Here is a 19,564-nt window from a genome sequence, read left to right as displayed (position 1 = left end):
TCACGCAGTTGAGAAGGGAGACAATTGGACGGAGCCGTCCGCCTCTTACAAAGAGCAAAATACCCCTTACTACTGCACTGTCCCCAAAGGCCGGATCAAGGCCATGCAAGAGAAAGTGGGGAGCTTTATTGCGAACCACACAATGGGCCCCGACTTTTTAGTTTTTGTGCCGGATCCAGAAGACACAGTCGTCTGGCCGGCTGGTACTAGTTATGATAGCGCCTGCTTTGGCTGCTACAAGGCGGCCATCAGAGCTGGTCTGTGCTTCCCATTACATCCGGTTGTTCAGCGGATCTTGGATGGGTATGAGTTGGGGTTATGGCAGTTAGCCCCAAACTCCTGGTTCAACGTTCTCGGCTATGTGGCCGGGTGCGAACTGCACGGGGTGGAGCCAAACTTCGAGGCTTTCGCCCACATGAATTACCTCAGCCGGACCCCTAAGGCAGGCGGTACCGGCTGGTATCAATTGACGAGCCACAGAGGCTACCTCATGACAAGAGGTAAAGAAAATAAGTGGAAGGATTGGCGAAGCACTTTCCTTATCATTGAAAGTTCAGACACAGAGCTGAACAAGCGCTTTAACAGGTGGAACAGGGATCCGCCTCTTCTTGCAGGCGGCCGTAGCATGCCGCCTGTTCCTCCAAAGGCTAAGAGAGAGATTCTGGACAAAGGAATCTTCAAAGTAGAGTCGAGGGTCGACTCTACTACAGGGGTGCGAGAGCAGGTACCCCTGCACTGCGTCCCGAGCTTCAAATGGCTCTATGACGAGTACTTTTTGGCTGCCTGTGGCCTCAGCAGTCGGTGTTCAAGAGGTAGCCGGCCTGTCGAATACTCTCTTTTCCATGCATTACTTGTTATAACTTTTATTAACTTTGGTTTTTGTCCTTGCAGTGGACGCCATGAGCAAGATCACCGCTTCCAAGACTGCGGCGGCTATGTTGCGAGCCTCTATCTTGCAACAATCTTCAACCGACTCTCCCAACAAGGAGGCGCCTTTGGTAAGTTCCAAGCCTTTCACACACTCCTTTTTGAAGTTGGGTTTACGCAGAGACTGACCGCGTGTTTTGTTGTTTTTTTTTTTAGACGGGCACTCCTAGAACTTCTTCTTCCCAACAGCCGGACTCCAAGGCCCGGAGAACGACTGTTGCGAGCTCTCCTAGCACGGCCAGGAAAAATGCGGCGACTGAGAAACAGTCGGCCACCCCCTCTCAAACTCCAATCAGGCCGCCTCTGAGTATGGACATGTCCTTGTGAATTCAGACTTGCTTACCTTTTACTAGGTCTAACATGCTTGTTTATGCTTGATCCAGCCGGCCCTCAGGAACCGAACCTGATCGAGGTGGCCAAGTCTATGATCAAATTCGTCCCTCCGGCTGAGGTATACTTAGCATACTCTTGTCGTTTAAACTCCAGGACGCCTGTTTTTTGTTTGAAAACTGACGCCTGTTTCCTTTTGATCAGGCTCTGCTCCGAGTGAACGGCCTTCGCAAGCCGCTTGATAGGAAGACCAAAGAGGTAAAGGCTGCTAAAGCTATGGCCGCCTCTAACTGTGATAAGGCAATGTTTCAAATTGCCCAAAATGAGATTTTGACAACTGATATTCTTTATTATCAGGCGCAGGCTACCTCTGCTATCCGGACTCATTTGGAGGCGGCCCAGAAGAGAAATAATGAGCTGGAGGCGACCATTAACAATCTCAAGGCCGAGCTGAGACCTCTTCGCCAAAAAATCCTTGGAGCGCGTTAAAGAGCGCTTGGTGACTCAGCAGAAGAGTCTCACTGCGGAGCTCTCGGCAAAGGCCGAGCAGGAAAAGAAAGACTTGGTCCGAGAGATGATGGAAGACTCGGCTCAAATTCAGCGCCTGACCTGGGGCCGCCTCTTCCCCAATGCCGACTTTGCCTCATGGGAAAAAACGTACCGCCAGTGTTCTGACATATACAATCAAGAGATCCTGGTGGCTGCTGAGGACGAGGCAATGGAGGATGAGGATCCGATAGTGGCCATAGTGCCGATTGGGGTGGATGCGTCGAAAAAAGATGCAGCTGAGGCCGAGTCAAGCAAGAAGAATGCTGACCAGGCGGCAGCTGCTATTATTGAAGAGCTGCCCCCATCTTAAGCTTTATGTCTTCTTCGGCCTGCGTGCCGTTTGCTTTCTTTTACCCGGCCACGGGGTCGGGGCTCTGAATATTTTTCCGGTATTAATGGCCGGCTTCTTTTGTATCTTTTACCCGGCCAAGGGGCCGGGGTTTTGAATATTTATGCCGGTCTTTGTGGCCGGCTGTTAAAATATCTTAGGCGACCATTATTTTATGTCGCCTTTTTTGCCAAAATGCTTCGAATTTGTGCTTTAATTTTGCTAAGTATCAAAACTCTGATATCCAGTTGCATACTATACCGACTGTTTTTTGCATGGCCGATAGTTGCAGACAGGTAAGAGGTAGTCACGCTTCCTATGCCCCTGGACGACTGGTTGTCTGTTTCCAGGCTAAGCGATCAGTCGTCCATTTATCCAACTGGTATCTGACTCATTTTGAAGACCGGATCCCCTTCGGGCAGGCGGTCCTGTCATTTGTAAAATTTACCAATTAGGGAGGTGTTTTCCTACCTGCCATGGTTTTAAGCGAGAGAAACTAGGCGGTCTAAGCCGGCTAGTCCTGCTGTGTTTACTTAGTAAGAACAGGCGATATATGGACACCTTTTTAGTTTCACACCAAGTTTTAAGGAGTGACTAAGTAAACATGATTGTTACTTAGTCGCCGAATGACTGAGTAGTAGAGGTTTCAAACGGAGAGTACCGATTGTTCCCCTTTATTCGCCAATGTTTGTTGGCTATTAACTCATACGGTATCGACTGTTCTTATCCCAAGTAGTTCAGTCGGTTGGTTGACACGGATGGTTATTGCAAATACTTGTTTGACCTGATTAGTCGGTTAAGTGAGAAGTATCCTTGTCTGAGAAACGGCTATGGGGCTGTCTTAGTTAGACAGTCATATAGGTGCCGTGTAATGATTTTATAGAACAATGTTCCACCCAAAAGGGAGCTGCTCTCTGCGATGAATTTCATCCGGATGGATGCCGTCGGACGCCTGCTATGATTTTGGGATAGGTCGAATTAGTTTAATATTTGGATCAGTTGGCCTGGCGCCTGGTCTGATCATTTTGGCCATGAGCCTTTGATAGTTCTTGGTGAACTGTTTTATAGGAGAGTAGCCGGTTGTATGGAACAAGCGGCATGCCCCTCTTAAGTAAGAATAAAATATAAAATGGAGAGTAGCCGACTGTTTGCCAGTAGGCATGCCCCTCTTAGTACAAAATTGAATGAAACAGCAAACTTTTATTAAGTAGCTCTCGGCTATTTGCATCATTCAAAAATAATATTTCTTAAGATTATCTACATTCCAGGTTCGAGGCAACACTTGGCCGTCTGGTGTTTCCAGACGGTAGGTACCGTCCCTGACCTCTTCATAGATTCGGTAGGGTCCTTCCTTGTTGGGAGTTAATTTGCCAAACTCATTAGCCCTACCGACTGCTTCCATTTTTCTTAGTACAAAGTCCCCCACTTTTAGTGGACGCCTGCGTACTTTTTTGTTGTATGATCTGGTCATTCTCAGGCGGTAAATTTCATGGCGCAAGACAGCATTGCCCCTCCTTTCTGGGAGTGAGTCCAATGCCAGGCGCATGGATTCCCAGTTCGCCTCTTCGTCGTATAACATTACTCGAAGAGTAGGCTCGTATTGTTCAATTGGAAGAACAGCTTCCGCACCATAGTTTAGGAGGAATGGAGTCTCTCCAGTCGCCCCTTTTTCAGTCGTCTGAATGGCCCAGAGAACATGTGGTAGTTCTTCTGCCCATAGGCCGCCTGCTCGCTCAATCTTTTTCTTGAGTCCGTCTGAGATGATTTTATTAAAGGCTTCTACTTGGCCGTTTGCTTGTGGACGGCCGACTGATGCAAAGTAATGTGAGATACCTTGGTCACCCAACCAGCTTTTGAGAACAGGCGTCTCAAATTGGGGACCATTATCAAAAACCATAGACATGGGAACCCCGAACCGAGTGATGATATTTTTCCAGACAAATGAAATCACATCCTTCGACTTGATTCCCTTGACAGCCTCCACCTCTACCCATTTAGTGAAGTAGTCGACTGCCACAAGTATGTACTTCCTACCGCCTGTACCACGCGTATAAGGAACCAGAATATCCATGCCCCACTTAGCAAACGGTAGTGGGCTATGAATGGTAGTGAGGTCGGTAGCCGGACGGTGAATTAGCTTGCCAAACTTTTGGCACTTGTCACATTTTTTTCACCATCTCCATTGCATCTGCTTCCAGAGTAGGCCAAAAGTAACCCTGCCGCCTTACCCGTTGAGCAAGCGACCTGCCGCCTACATGGGAAGAGCAGTAGCCAGAGTGGAGATCTTCTAAGATCTCTCGTCCTTTTTCTGGAGTAACACACTTCAAGAAGGGTTGAAGATACCCTCTTTTGTGTAGTTCTCCCTTTATCATTTCAAAACTGGCTGCTCGCTTTTTCAGTACTGCCGCCCGGTGATGATCATCCGGCAAGGTGTCGTCTGTCAGATACGCCCTGATTGGATCCATCCAGGTTGAACTTTTGTCTAAGATTCCAATAGGGTCTTCTCAACGCTTCTTTTCTCCATCACCTCCCAGAAAACAGTTCATGGAGTATCATAGGAGGCCGAGGATGCTAATTTTGAAAGAGCATCCGCCTGGTTGTTTTCTGATCTCGGCACTTGAGTCAAATGAAAATCTTCAAGGGATCCGACTGCTTGTTGTACCGCCTGTAAATACTTGATCATTATCGGATGGGTCGCTTCGTATTCACCATTGTACTGACTCACTATCAATTGTGAATCAGAACAGGCGTTTATCTTTCTTGCCCCTGCCGCCTTGCACATGCGGATTCCGGCTAGTAAAGCTTCATATTCTGCCTCATTGTTTGAGGCCTGAAAACTGAAACGTAGAGCATACTCATACCTATCGCCCTCCGGCGACTAACATATGACGCCTGCTCCACAACCATTTGAAGTAGAGCTTCCGTCCACATATACCTTCCAGACTTGGTCTGGAGCTTGAGAATCAGGGGGACGAGTCATCTCAACAATAAAATCAGCAAAGGCTTGCCCCTTCACTGCTTTTCTAGGCTCGAATGTAACTTCGAGGCTCTGAATTTATATGGCCCATTTGATCATCCGGCCTGACGACTCCATGGTGGTCAGTGGCCGCTTGATAGGTTGATCTGTATACACGACGACTGCATGTGCCAAAAAGTAGGGCTTCAATTTTTTAACAGCCATGAAGAGTGCGAGACCAAATTTCTCCACTAAGGGATACCTCAACTCAGCATTTTTCAGTACATGACTGACAAAGTAAACCGGGAGCTGGCAGCCGTCTCTTTCAGCAAGAAGAACCGCGCTTACAGCATGATCAGAGACGGCCAGGTACATGTAAAGTACTTCTTTGGGCAAAGGACTGACCAGGCTCGGCAAGGAATGCAAATGAACCTTCAATTTTTGGAAGGCCGCCTCAGCATCCGGCCCCCATTCAAACCTTGCCTTTTTCTTAATGGCCTGGAAGAAGTATAAGCATTTGTCGCCTGATCGGTTTAAAAATCTTCCCAAGGCCGCCAGACAACCTGTTAGTTTCTGAACCTCTCGGACGGTGCGAGGCGACTGCATGTCGATGACCGCTTGCACCTTCTCAGGGTTCGCCTCTATTCCTCTCTGATTGATAAGGAATCCGAGAAATTTCCCAGACTCAACTCCAAATACACATTTCTTGGGATTGAGCATGACATGGTGCCGCCTGAGTGTGGCGAAAGTTTCTCGGAGGTCCGACAGATGATCTATCTGAAGCTTAGACTTAACAATCATATCATCAATGTATGCCTCGACGTTCTTCCCAATTTGGTCAAAGAACACAGTGTTTATCATTCCCTGGAAGGTGGCCGGTGCATTCTTCAGACCAAACGGCATGACCGTGTAACAGTATAACCCTTGATCAGTGACAAAGGTCGTCTTCTCCTGATCTTTCTTCCATAAATGAATTTGGTGGAACCCAGAGTAGGCGTCCATAAAACTCATCATAGCATGGCCGGCTGTTGAGTCGACCAGATTATCAATTTTAGGCAGAGGGTAACTGTCTTTGGGGCACGCCTTGTTTAGGTCCGTGTAGTCCACACGCATTCGCCAAGTACCATTCGGCTTTTTAACAAGCACTACATTTGCAACCCAGTATGGGAAGTAACATTGCCGAATGAACCCTGCATCCAGTAATTTCTTAACTTCGACGGCTGCCGCCTGACTTCTTTCTTCGCCATGGTTCCGCTTTTTCTGCCTTATCGGCTTCTTTTTTGGATCCACGGCCAGTTTATGTACCGCCAGATCAAAACTGATGCCTGGAATTTCATGGACTTCGAATGCAAAGATGTCTTTGTATTCTTTCAAAAGTTGGTGAAAGTCATCACCCAGAATTCTCAGAGCAGTCGTCCCAACCCTGACTGTTCGGTCAGGGCGCGAGTCGTCTAGGATCAGGTCCGTATGCTCACCAGCCGGCTGAGGGCGGAATTCATCTGACCGCTCCTCTGCCAATGACTGCTATTTTTTCTCTTTTCTTGCGGCCCCCATCTGGGCAGCCTTTCTCTTCTTGCCGCCTGCTTCTTGAACAGGCGCACTCTCCTTGACATTGTCAAGGTCTGTTTTTCCACCACCTGACCCAGCGGCCATGACAGTGGGCTTGATATCCGAGAGATAGCACTCTCGGGCCATCTTCTGATCTCCCCGCAGGGAGCCGACTGTTCCATCATCCCTCTCAAACTTGAGCAACATAAGAGACGGGATTATAATAGCCTTGGAATTATTCAGGGTTGGTCGTCCAAGAATCATGTTGTAGGCCGAGAGTTCCTCAACTACCAAGAACCGGACCACCATGTGTCGACCTTCCCCTTTTTCACCCAGGCGGATGGGTAAATCCACTCGTCCCACTGAGTGGACGACTCCTCCTCCAAACCCTACTAGAGGGTGGGATACCGGATGTATGTAATCAGTCTGATATTTGAGCTTTGACAGACATTTTCTAGTGATAAGATCTGAGGAGCTGCCGGTATCTATGAGGATTCGGCCAACCCTCTGGTTGGCCACTTTACATTCAATAACAATAGGGTCGTCATGCGGCCCTCTTACCCCTCCTAAATCTTCTTCAGTGATTACAATTTCAGGATTTGGAGGATCGTTCTTGGTGAAGGGTATTGACGTCTAGCCGCCTGATATTGTCTTTGTTGCCCCTAATAGTGGGGCCGCCTCGTGAGAAACCGCCTGCAATGGTGTAGACGACTGCATCATCTGTATCAGAGCTGTCGGCCTGTTGATTCTTTTTGACCGACTGCTTTTTCGAGGAAGAGTTCCCCTTGGATTTCTTGACATAAGAGTCAAGATCGCCTTGCTCAGCCAGGCGGTCCAGATATCGCATGAGACTGATGCATTCGTTGGTTTCATGACCAACATCTTCATGATAATCACATAATTTTCCTTGGTTCCGACTGCTCGCAGAACCCTTCATGGAGGTCGGCTTCTCAATTGAGATCCGTCCCTTGATTTCCTTTAGGATAGCTTGGCTATCCTTGTTAAACGCATACTTCGGGGAGTATGGTTTGAATTCTTTCCTCTTAATCTGGGCCGGCTATTTAGAGGAATCAGCCGCCCAGACCTCTTTTCTCTTTTTCTCATCTTTGTTGGACGACTGATTCTGTCGTCCTTTTTTGTCGAAGCTCTTCCCGTCCGACTGTTTTCCCGTACTACAAAGATCAGTCGCCTGTATATAGGCTTCTGCTTCAATCAAAGCTTCTTGAAGAGTCGCCACCCTCTTTCGAACCAGATCAAACTTGAAGGTCGACCCGTCTTTGAGGCCTCTGAAAAAGTCAGTATAGGCCACCTCATCCGGTAGCCCTTGAATCTGTATTCTCATCAGGTTAAACCGCCTGATGTAAGAACGAAGCCCCTCCTTCTCACCCTGCTGAATTGTCCCTAAATCAAGGGTTGTTTTCTTCGCAGGTATGTTCATGGCAAAGTTGGAGGTGAATAAGTAAGCAAGCGTCCTGAAGTTATTCACACAACCAGTCGGCAGGTTGCCGAACCATTGTTGTGCGATTCCTTTAAGAGTCGCTGGAAAACACTTGCACCAAGTGAGATCATCCAAACCTTGAAGGTACATCAGGTTGGTGAATGCCATCAAATGGTCTTCAGGGTTAGTAGTGCCGTCATAGGCGCCTACTAACACATTTTTCACTTTGGCCGGCTAAGAGGCTTCAGTAATTTACTTGGAGAAGGCCGGCGGCTGTTCCCCAAGTCTAAGCAACCGTAGCTGCCAGTCCATAGGTTGGACATTTTTTGCCGCATGTCCTCCAAACAGAGGTGGCTGCAAGAAATATTGTTGTTGTGGTACAAATGGTAAGTTTGGTACCGCCTGGTCACTATGAAAACTAAACTGACGGAAGGTACCGCCTGTCTGACTCTCATGATGTGACTGAGTATACCTCATAGAATTATTGCGTAGACTGTCTTGAAAATCCGAAGTAGAGGCCGATTCTGACAGTCGGTCATTCTTCTTCTGCTCTAGCAATAGCCGAGCGTCTGTGTATATTTTCTTCGACCCATCCGCCTGAATATGACGAACGGGTTTCCTCTTTCCTGGAGAAGGAAAGCGATACTTTGTGAAATCAAGGACAGGCGGCTCCCACTTCCTAGAGTTAGGATGAGGGGTCGCCTCTTGCCCTTGAACAGGCTTCCTCTTCCCTGAAGAGGAAGGTTTCTTAGCCGACTGCTCCTTGACCAGAGCAGGCGTCTTTTTATTGATCAGCTCCTAAATCTCTCCCTTGAAGCCCCTCATGAAGATCATGAGTTCGGTCCTTGTAATGGGAGCAGATCCGCCAGCCGGCTGCTGGTGAGCAGACGGTGCGCCGACTGGATCACTGAGTCTAGTTTGAGGATCTTCCCGTTCTCTCCTTTCGGTATGACGGGTGCGCCGGGCCCTTAGGGTCCCGTCTGAAGCTGTATGAGCTTCAACTTCAAACTCTTCTTCAGTATCATGGTCCGACTGAACTTAAGGGTCGTCCAAGGGACGCCTCTCTTCAGGAGTCGGTACAGACTTGGATGCCATCTCAAAAGTACTCTCCCCACAGACGGCGCCAAGATGTTTCGGGGTTTTCTGATGTCCTGCGGGAGAGTTACAATTTCGAGACTGGAACCGGACGCCTGTACCTGCAAAACAAACGGATGCTCCGGATGATTGGAGATCCGCCTCCAACGGTCAAGTTAGTACTTGATTAAAGAGTAATTAATGCGGAAATGTAATTTAGTCTCTCTAGGTGAGAGTGTTAAATGTGCGTAATCCCCCTTAATGAGGATTAATGGGCATATTTATATTCCTTGGGATGCGTGCCAATACTAGGTTTAGGTTAAACCTAAGGCTGACTGGGCTTCCCAAAGATTGGGCCTTGTTGGCTGATTTATCCTTTTGGCATGAATGGACACGTGTCGTGTCGCAATTGGTCCACGGAGGACGAATATATGGTTGACACATGGCAGGCTCCTATTGGCCCATGTGGCGGACACATAGCGGTACCTGACTGTTCCACTTGTCAGATGGTGATTGGTGGATAAAAATCCCCTAATCACTTGTTTTTAAGGTTAATGTTATGAATTTGCTCCATTTTTTTTTTTACGAATTTGCTGCCTTTTTTTTCACGAATTTGCTACCTTTTTCTACACGAATTTGTTGCCTTATTTTTCACGAAACTAATTCGATGTTATACATCCGATTATCACCCGAAACATCCATTTTACCCGTGGGTGATGGATGGATGGATTTAGGTGGATGTTATGCGGGTGGAGGATAGATCGGGTGGGGTGGATGGAGGCGGGTGATGGTCCACCCACCCCGAACCCGATCCATTTCCATCCCTACTTAGAGCTCCCCTCCCGGTTACAGGTGATCCTAGAGTCAATTTTCATCACTCGTCCTTGTGGCTCTCTAAACACCAAAAAAAATAAAATAATTAATACTAGTAAACATCGAATATTATCAGGGTTACTTTTAGCTAAATTCAAGATAAATTTTATAAGGGTAATATAATTACTTTCAATTAATGAAGATTTAATTTTTAGTCATTAAAGAACATAACTTTATTAATAAAGCATAAGTAATTTTTATTTGTATTGGAGTACTGTATTCTTTTATATACTATGGTAACTTTTATTAAGTTTAATTATACTTTTAATCATTTCAGAATAACTTTATAATAGATGTACAATATTTAGGAAATTTTGTAAAAAAAACTAACCCAAAAACACCACTTTCTAATTAACCACCTTTTTTTAAAAAAAATTTATAAAATAACATCTCCAAAACGCAAAACCAATGGGTATCACCACCCTTCCTTTATTCCGGCTTGTTTACCGACTAAAGGGTCCACGTACCTTCACTTTATTGGCCAAAATTAACAAAGTTAAAAAAAAAAATAATTAAAATCAAATCAATTTTTTTTTTCTTTAAAAAAAGAAAAATCTCCCTAACCCCAGCCTTAGCAGCCACCCCCTCCCCCTTCTCCTGCCACCCCACCTAAACCACTCACCTGGCGGACCACCCTCCCCAACCAGCCACCTCTAACCACTACTCCTGCTAACAAACCCCACCAATCCCCCACCCCTGCTCGCGAAACCCCACCAAGCCCCACCCCTGCTTGCGAAATCTCACCAAGCCCCCACCCATGCCCACAAAACCCCACCTAGCCCCCCTCCCACCTCCTCCTTCCCAAAAAGGAAATTGATGTTGTTGTTGCCTGTTAGGTGTCGAATTACCAATTGGGCAGCGAATTGGTGGCTAATTTTGGTTGTTTGGAGGTCGAACTGAGGTTGTTGGAATTGATTGATGTTGTAGCCGTGCTGCAAGGGCTAAATTAGGTGGCGCTAGCGGCAGTTTGGGGGACGCAGAGGAGAAAGAAAGGAACACGAGAGGGAGAAAGAAAGGGGCAGAGAAGAGAGGGAGGTTGTAGGGTGGTCATCTGGCAGCGCATGGCCGCGTGTGGTTGGGTTAGGTGGTTAGAGGGGCTGGGAAGGTGTGGAGGCGGTGGTAGCAACGTGATTGAAGAAACAAGGGGAAGGGGGTGGCTGTCGTGGGTTAGTTAGGGATTTTTTTTTTTTTTTTTTTTTTCAATTTTGCCTAATAAGGTGTTAACACGTGGACCCTTTAGTTAAAAAACTGGCCGTACTAGAGAAGGGGTGGTAATACCTACTGGTTTTGCGTTTTGGAGGTGGTATTTTATAATTTCGTAAAAAAAGGATGGTAAATTAGAAAAGTGGTGTATTTGGGGTGGTTTTTTTTACAAATTATACATCCCATTTTTTTTTAACTGTTTACTAGTTTATCCTTGAGATAATTTATCATATGGCATTTTGGTAAATAAATCAACAACTTTATCCAGTCATCATCCTCTGTCAATAAAAAAATTGTTGATCTACTTACAAAAATGTGATGTGATAAACAATTTTTTATTTATCATAGAGATAAACCTAGGCATCCTCATATAAAAATGTATAACAATCGTCAATCATAATAATAGTAAAAAAGTTTGCAGGCAAACTAATGATTCTAAAAACAGGGTTTAGGAGAGAAAATTACCCCTAAAAAACAAAAACTCTACCTTAGTGTTGGATATATAGATTCTAAGAGCATATTGCTTCAAAACAAATATAAATAATTTAATGGTCAGTAAAAGTATTTTTAAGAATTACATTGTATATTAGTATTTTTTAACTTACCAATATATAAGTACATAATATCATTAGACTATTCGAGCAACTTTTAACGGATATAGCTAGGAACAAAAGGATGTGTAAAAAATTTCTTAAAAAAATTAATTTTCTTATAAACCTAATGTGACATCTGGAGATGCACTTTGACATCCGGAAGTGCCTTGTGTATAGCTACAAATATAGTCACCTTTTGTGCATCGCACGTTTGCACTTTAGCGCTTCAGCATGCTCTTAATTAGAGCTATTAATTCGGGTAAACAGGTCGGGTTTGGATTGGGTAAGTGTGAGTCAGGTCAACTTGGGTCAAGTCATTTCGGGTTAATGTCGTAATTTATACGGGTCGGGTTCGGGTTGGGCCATGCTCGAGACGGGTAACATCGGGTCATACATCTTATCGGGTTTGGGTCGGGTTTAGGTCGGGTTACATTCGGGTCGGGTGAATAATATGTCAGGTTTAATTCGGGTTAAAACGGGTAGGGTCATTCTCGGGTTCGAGTCAGGTTCGGTTCAAGTCAATAATTTGAGGGTTATAATCAGGTCGGGTCATTCTCGGGTTTGAGCCGGGTTCGGTTCAAGTCAATAATTTGCGGGTTATAATCAGGTCGGGTCATTTCCAAGTCGGGTCATTCTCGGGTTCAAGTCGGGTTCGGTTCAAGTCAATTATTTGCGGGTTTCAATTAGGTTGGGTCATTTACAAGTCGGGTTTGGTTCAAGTCAAAAAATTGCAGGTCATAATCAGGTCGGATTATTTCCAAGTCAGGTCATGTTCGGGTTCGTGTCTCAAATATTGGGTTAATATAGGTATCGGGTTGATTTCAGGTCGGGTCATATCAGGTTCGGGTACATTTTTTGGGTCGGTTTGTTAATAGTTCATGTAATGACATTCACGTTTAATCATCAATTACTTCATTTATTGTAAGAGAAATAATTTCAGATAAGTTTAAATTCGAGGTAATGTTATAATAAGTTTAGATAAGATCTACATAATAAGTTCATATTAATTCCAATAAGATAGGTTTAGTTTAGATTTTTAGAAGATAAGTTCAAGCCTTGTTTTAATCTATTCACATTGATTCCACTCATTTTAGGGTTAACAATTTCAGATAAGTTCATATTCGAGATGACATGTTTAGATAAAATACAATAAGTTCATATAAGTTCGGATAAAATAGATTTAGTTTAGATAAGTTAAAATACAATTTTTTTTTTTCTAAACTTATTTTATTTGAAATTATCTAAACTTGTTTATTTTTTATAAGTTCATATCCGAGTTCACGTTTTTTTTAATGACATTTTTCTTAAACATTTAAATGGCATTATTCAAAACATTTAAATAAGATTAAATAGGCAAATGAATAATAAAATTAGAAAAATAAAAGACCAATAAAAGCCTTTTAACAGCTCTAGTTCGGGTCACCACTTTCTCGAGTCCAGATAAGTCAAGTCATGATCGAGTACAGGTAAATTATTTAGGTCAGATTATCATCGGGTCATTGTCATACACTCATGCTCGCATTCAATCATTATCACATTCAATTCAATCATTATCCGAAATTATTATTTTTTTTTTTAACTTTTTTTTATTTGGATTTTTTTTCTTATAAAATATAAGATAAAAAACAAGCCTAAGGTCAAATAGTATTTGTAAACCGTAATTGACTACATTAATGCACATGCACCTACAAAGTAGTAGTATTCGTAAACCATAATTACTTAATTGAAATATAAAATGAACTTGCACCTAAAAAGTAGTAGTATTCGTAAATCGTAATTACTAAATTATAATAAAGAATGCACATGCATCCAAAAAGTTGTGGTATTCATAAATTTTTATAGGTTTTTTTGAGACACATAAATTGTAATACATTTGATAATAGAGAATTTTATTGAAAATATTTGAATAAGCTTAAATAGGAAAATAACTCATAGAATTAGGGGGGAAAAAAATATATGACGTAATCCTAGATTGCTAGTTAATTTCGGATCAATAACAAGTCGGGTTGATTTCGGGTCGGGTTAGTGACAGATCGGGTTGAATTTTGGGTCGGGTTAGTAATAGGTCGGGTTAAATTCGGGCCGGGTTAGTAATAGATCGGGTTAAATTCGGATCGGGTTAGGAATAAGTCGGGTTGAATTCAGGTCGGGTTGAATTCAGGTTTTGACGGGACAAAACGGGTTTGGGTTAATTTCGGTTCAGGTCGGGTTCGGTTCAAGTCAATATTTTACGGGTTATATTCGGGTCGGATCATCTCCAGGTCGGTTCATGTTCGGGTTCGGGTCTCAAATACTCGGGTTAACTCGGGTCTAGGGTTGGTTTCAGGTCTGGTCATATCGGGTTCAGGTCATCATTTTTCCGGGTTTAGACGGGTCGGTTAATAATCGGATTCGAGTCGGTATTTCGGGTCGGATCAGCTTTTCTACTCTTAATATACATTGCCAATGACAAGCTTATTCTCTTGTAGCAGATGTAGTAGTGTATGTTTGATCATTGCAATTGCCTTATATATAAATGAGACTTTTGCCTTACCGAAGGGGGTGAAAGCAGCACAATACCTGCAGATGTATAGAAGTCGAGAAGACGATATATCATATATTAATATATAACTTTTATAGGGACAACTCTGATTACCATTACTCAGGCACTGTGGTTGATGGTCAAAATCAGACCTCAAGTGGTATATATATATATATATATATTTATACACCCTTCATCTTTTTTGTCAATTATAGCTTGCTGTAATGCTGTGTTTATTGATGAATGATGATTAATGAACTTTATTAATGTTTTCTGCCACATCCTCTGTAATGGCCCTGGAACTTGTATACCTTTATGTGCAACTGCCTTTTTGTTTAAGGTGCGCCCTTTACTGGACTTGTATCAAATTTTTTGCTAATAAGACTTTGCAAAGTTTTTTTTTTTTTTTTTTTTTTTTTTTTTTTTTTTTTTTTTTTTTTTTAATCAGTTAGTTTATGTTCATTTAGCAGGTACTAGGAATAAGATGGTGTTGTTAAACGTCGTTCGCATTCTACTAGGTGACGTTCACATTTTTTACATGAATTTCCTAAATTGCCCTCCGTATATAAATACTCGATAAATTAATTTAGGGGTTTACGAGACATTTCCCATCTCACAAGATCACTCTTTGACACTTTCTCTCTCTAAAACCTTCCAAAAAATCAGAAATTTTGAAAAAAAAAAATCAGAAATTTTTTTTTTTTAAAAAAAAAAACCAAAACAGTTGAAGGTTACTCAAACACAAGCAAATCTAGCAATCAAACGTTGAATCCGACAATAGCAGACCGACGGAGAATTAGGTTGACGTTTGGTGGTCGTGGTGGCGGCGTTAGCAGCGGCGAGCCGGTGAGTTTTTTTTTTTAAAAATTTTGAATTTTGAAAAAAAAATCTGGACAAGGGCACTTCCGCCCAGAAATTCCGGAAGTCAAGAGGAACTTCCGGAAATTTCAGGCAGAAGTGGGGTTTCCGCCTGAAATTTTCGGAAGTTCCCCTGGACTTCCGGAATTTCTGGGCGGAAGTGCTGTTTCCAGGTTTTTTTTTTCTTCTGTTATTCCCTTTTTTTTTTTTTTTTCTGTTTTTCCCATTTTTTTTTTGTTTTTCCTTTGTTTTTTAATTTATGTTTTTCTTAAATTTTTTTTCCTCGATTTTGTTGATTTGGTGCATGTTTTAATTTGAAAATATTTGTGTCCTTCATTTGTGGCATTAAAATAATTTTTTTCTTGATTTAGTTTTGTAATAGTTATTGATATGTAATTTTTGTTGATTTAGTTTTACAATAATTATAGTTTAGCAATAATTCTTGATTTTATTTTAATAAGTTTGTTGTTGCTATGTATTGTTATTGTTATGTAAATTTGGTTTGGTTTGTATTGGTTTTTGCTGCTGTTGTTGTTATGTATTATGGTTGTTTACTTAAATTGTTGTTATTGTTATTGTAATTGTTTTTTTTATTGGGTTGTCGTTGTTGCGTTTAAATTTTGGCAATTTTGTGGTTAATTATAGTTTTGATTTGGTCTGTTATTGTGTTGAAATTATTTGTAGTGTGTTAGTGTGTTGTTATTGTTAGTAGTGTATTAGTATTGTAAGAATAATATTATTGTTATTATTAGTAATGTTGTTATTATAGTTTATTTGATTTGATTTATTATAGTTTTGATTTGATTTTTTTGACTATGAATTATTATTGAAATATGATTCTGTACTTATTTATTTAATGCAGATTGAGGGTTCTGGTCCTCGTCATGCAAGATCAAGACGTTTGAATGCGTCTGTTAGGAGGGAGTTAGGTGGTGCAGGACCTTCACATGCACCGTTTCTCAACCTCTGCAAAACCCATCGATAGCCTGTCGTGCTCTCGTTGCGCATGAACACGTAAGCGACAAGAAAATTCTAATTTGTTGGTGTCACGCTAACTATCTCAAAGAACGGCATCCCGTATCGGTTAGTCTTGTAAGTGGAATCCATACCGATCACATAGGGGTACGTCCGTAGGATGTCTACCATGACTGGGTGCGCCATAAAGGCGTGCTGTAAAACGCCTTCATCATCGGACATGACCCAGTAAACATACTGACTCTGTCTCGCCAAATGTAGAAATTGCTGAACAACTCCTCTCCCATCAGACATCTCCTCTCTGAAGTCATTCCGGCAGTTGTAGATGTGTCTGATGTTTGGATGATCATCAGGATATTGCTCCGCAATAGTCGCCATGATGTTACGCGGTGCAACCTTAGACTTCGTCATGTCACGCACAACCTGCTTCACATTCGGGCTCAACCCACTAATTTTACAATGACCCTCTGGATACGCAATCATTGGATGGTTGTGGGTCCCAGTTACATCATCTTTCGCCCGGATAAACCAAGTATTGGTGACGAACTCGTAACATATCTTGATGTAGAAAGGACAACCAATGCCCTTGGTTTTGGTGTCCTTCCGAATTGCGTTCTCAAGATCTCTCGGCTTACTCCTGCGTCCCCGATCACATCTTAAATATCGAACTGATCGACCATCCCTCTGTTTGTTGAAAGACGATTTCACCAAAATAAATCCCAGATTTATTGCAACAGCATCCGCCCATGTAACTGCATCGTCAAACGTTAGAAAAACCGTGTCTGTAACAAAATGTGCACTGTAATTCACAATATCACCGTCGTCTTCAACCTCCGAATCCTATCAAAATAACTACACAAACAAATAAAACATGCAAGGATTAGTATTTTAAATTTAACAATAATAATAACAATAATCATAATAATAATAAAAATAACAATAATAACAATAATAATATTAATAGTATTAATAGTAATAATAATAATAACAATAAAAATAACAATAACAAGGCTTCAAAAAAAAAAAAAACAATAACAATAACAATAATAATACTAATGATAATAATAATAACAATAATAATACTAATGATAATAATAATAACAATAACAATAATAATACTAATAATAATAACACCAAAAACTACGTAACATTAACAAATAATAACTAATATAATAATAATAACAACAATAGTAATAATAATAGTAGTAATAATATTAATAATAATCATAATCATAACAAAAATTTACAAAATTAACAAAACTAATATTAATAACCATAATAATAATGATAATAATGATAACAATAACAATTACGTAAAAAAAAAAAAAAAAGACATCCGCCCTTTTTTTCCGGAAGTCTGGGTGGGGATCCGCCCAAAATTTCCGGATGTCCCCAATTACATCCGGAAATTTCAGGCGGATGTACACATCCGGATGAAATTTCCGGATGTACTAGTGGACATCCGGAAATTTTGGGCGGATCTCCCCCAGATTTCCGGAAAAAAAGGGCGGATGTCCTATTTACAAAAAAAAAAACAATTCGAAATACTTACAGATTCTTCCGTCGAACCCTCCGGCGTGTGAACGTTGTCGTCGTCCATCGTAAAACACCATTCCGTACACTTTCCTTTTCTGCCCCGGGATTTTTAAATTCCTCGGGATTACCGTACAATGGTGGAACCGGGATTTTTTAATGCTCGGGATTTTTTTAATACAAGTGGTGGGCTCGATAATGTTTTTAATGTTGTCGGTAACTAAATTTACCCATGGTGAACCCTTAAATAGATAAAATACCCACAAGGGCAAAAATGTCATTTCAATTAAAAATGTGAACGTCACCCAGTAATTTGCGAACGACGAATAGCAGTTCAGATATTCTATGTGGAGCGTATTGCAAGAATAAAAATACTCTCTTTGAGTGGCTTGCTGCTCTACAATACATACTATACATCAACAATGAAAGACTTTCTCTTTCTCTCTCCACACACACACTCACTCTCTCTCTCTCTCTCTCTCTCTCTCTCTCTCTCTCACACACACACACACACACACTCACTCTCACACACACGCACACACTTAATTATTAGTTAAGCTATAGTATGCACGCGCACGCCACACACACTCATTCAAGCTATATTATGCACGTTTGAAGTGGCTCACAATAAGTTTCATGGTCCAAGTAAATGCACTCAGGCCTATGACACATGATGATCGGTGCATTCTCACATTCTACTGTAGTGGGGAAGTTGTAAACATACTTGCATGGTGGTACCGTATAATGCTCTTATTGATTTCCCTCGGTACACCCTAAATGAAGTTGTAGCTATTTGCCATTATTATCTTAGGTATGCCTTCAGATTATTGCTCTATAATGTAACTTTGTTGTTCATATTATTGTCTCCAAAAATCAAAATATGTATTTAAAGGTGTATGGTTTTATTAATGTAGCTGTCCTTGGGTAACTTTGCATCTTTTCAGGGATCGTCCTTGGTAATTTGCATCTTTTTAGGGATTGTAGTCAAATTTGCTTCGAGTTTTGATGTGGTTTTGGAAAAATTACTTATTTTGATGATGCAAGATTGCTTAATTTGCTACGGGTTTTGATGCAAAATTAATTAATTTGCTCAGAGGTTGTCCTTGGTAATTTTACATCTTTTTAGGGATTGTAGTCCAATTTTGCCTTGGATTTTGATGTGGTGGCTTTGTTTGAGTACAACTAATTTTATAATTTTTTATGAGTACTCTTTAGTTTGCCTTAATTCTGTTCTCTTAAATATAGAATGGTTTCAGGTTTGGCTAATCAAAATAATTGGATTCTATTCTCTTATATAACCATGCTATCTTAAATTCTCTTTATGTATTTATAATTGGATTATATTCTCTTAAGTATTTAAATTCTCTTATAATTGGATTCTCTTAAATATTTATTTTGACATGGATTTTAAATGTTGCATTCAGACGAAGCTATCAGATGCTTGCATGACATATCTTAGTTAAGGTAATCTTTGAATATGGTGTTAGGTACATCAGGATACATTTCTCTCTCTCTCTCTGTGTGTGTGTGTGTGTGTGTGTGTGTGTGTGTGTGAGAGAGAGAGAGAGAGAGAGAGAGAGAGAGAGAGAGAGACTCTCGATGGAAACTACTTGGTAGAGGAAAATTGCAAGTTGTCATGTTAACTTTAGATTTGGAAAGGGGCTATGAAACTGTAATATGCAGAGGTTCACGCAAAGAGTTCTTGTTTTTAAAAACATTTTCCGTGAAGAGTTTTGACATGGGTTGTTTGAATTTTGGGAAATTTTGATACTTAATTTGTCCTTTAAATTGGAGACCTAGAAAACCCCATTTGATTCCCCTCTATTTTATTAGTTAGTAGTATTTCTTGATTAAGGAA

The 19,564-nt window shown here is 41.6% G+C and overlaps 1 protein-coding gene across 1 annotated transcript; it reads right to left on the bottom strand.

Annotated features, from left to right (window-relative positions):
- Positions 1–16,230: 16,230 nt before the first annotated feature.
- LOC110716892 (protein FAR1-RELATED SEQUENCE 5-like) lies at positions 16,231–17,773 on the bottom strand. Its single transcript, XM_021895546.1, has 2 exons — positions 17,726–17,773; positions 16,231–17,013 (listed from the first exon to the last, which is right to left on the bottom strand). The coding sequence occupies exons 1-2, from the start codon at positions 17,771–17,773 to the stop codon at positions 16,231–16,233; spliced, it is 831 nt and encodes a 276-aa protein (XP_021751238.1).
- Between the last annotated feature and the right edge of the window lie 1,791 nt (positions 17,774–19,564).

The sequence above is a fragment of the Chenopodium quinoa genome, unplaced genomic scaffold (assembly GCF_001683475.1).
Source record: "Chenopodium quinoa cultivar QQ74 unplaced genomic scaffold, ASM168347v1, whole genome shotgun sequence".
NCBI lineage: Eukaryota > Viridiplantae > Streptophyta > Magnoliopsida > Caryophyllales > Amaranthaceae > Chenopodium > Chenopodium quinoa.
Note: the sequence above shows the minus strand (reverse complement) of the source record. Positions and strands in the feature narration are given on the sequence as shown.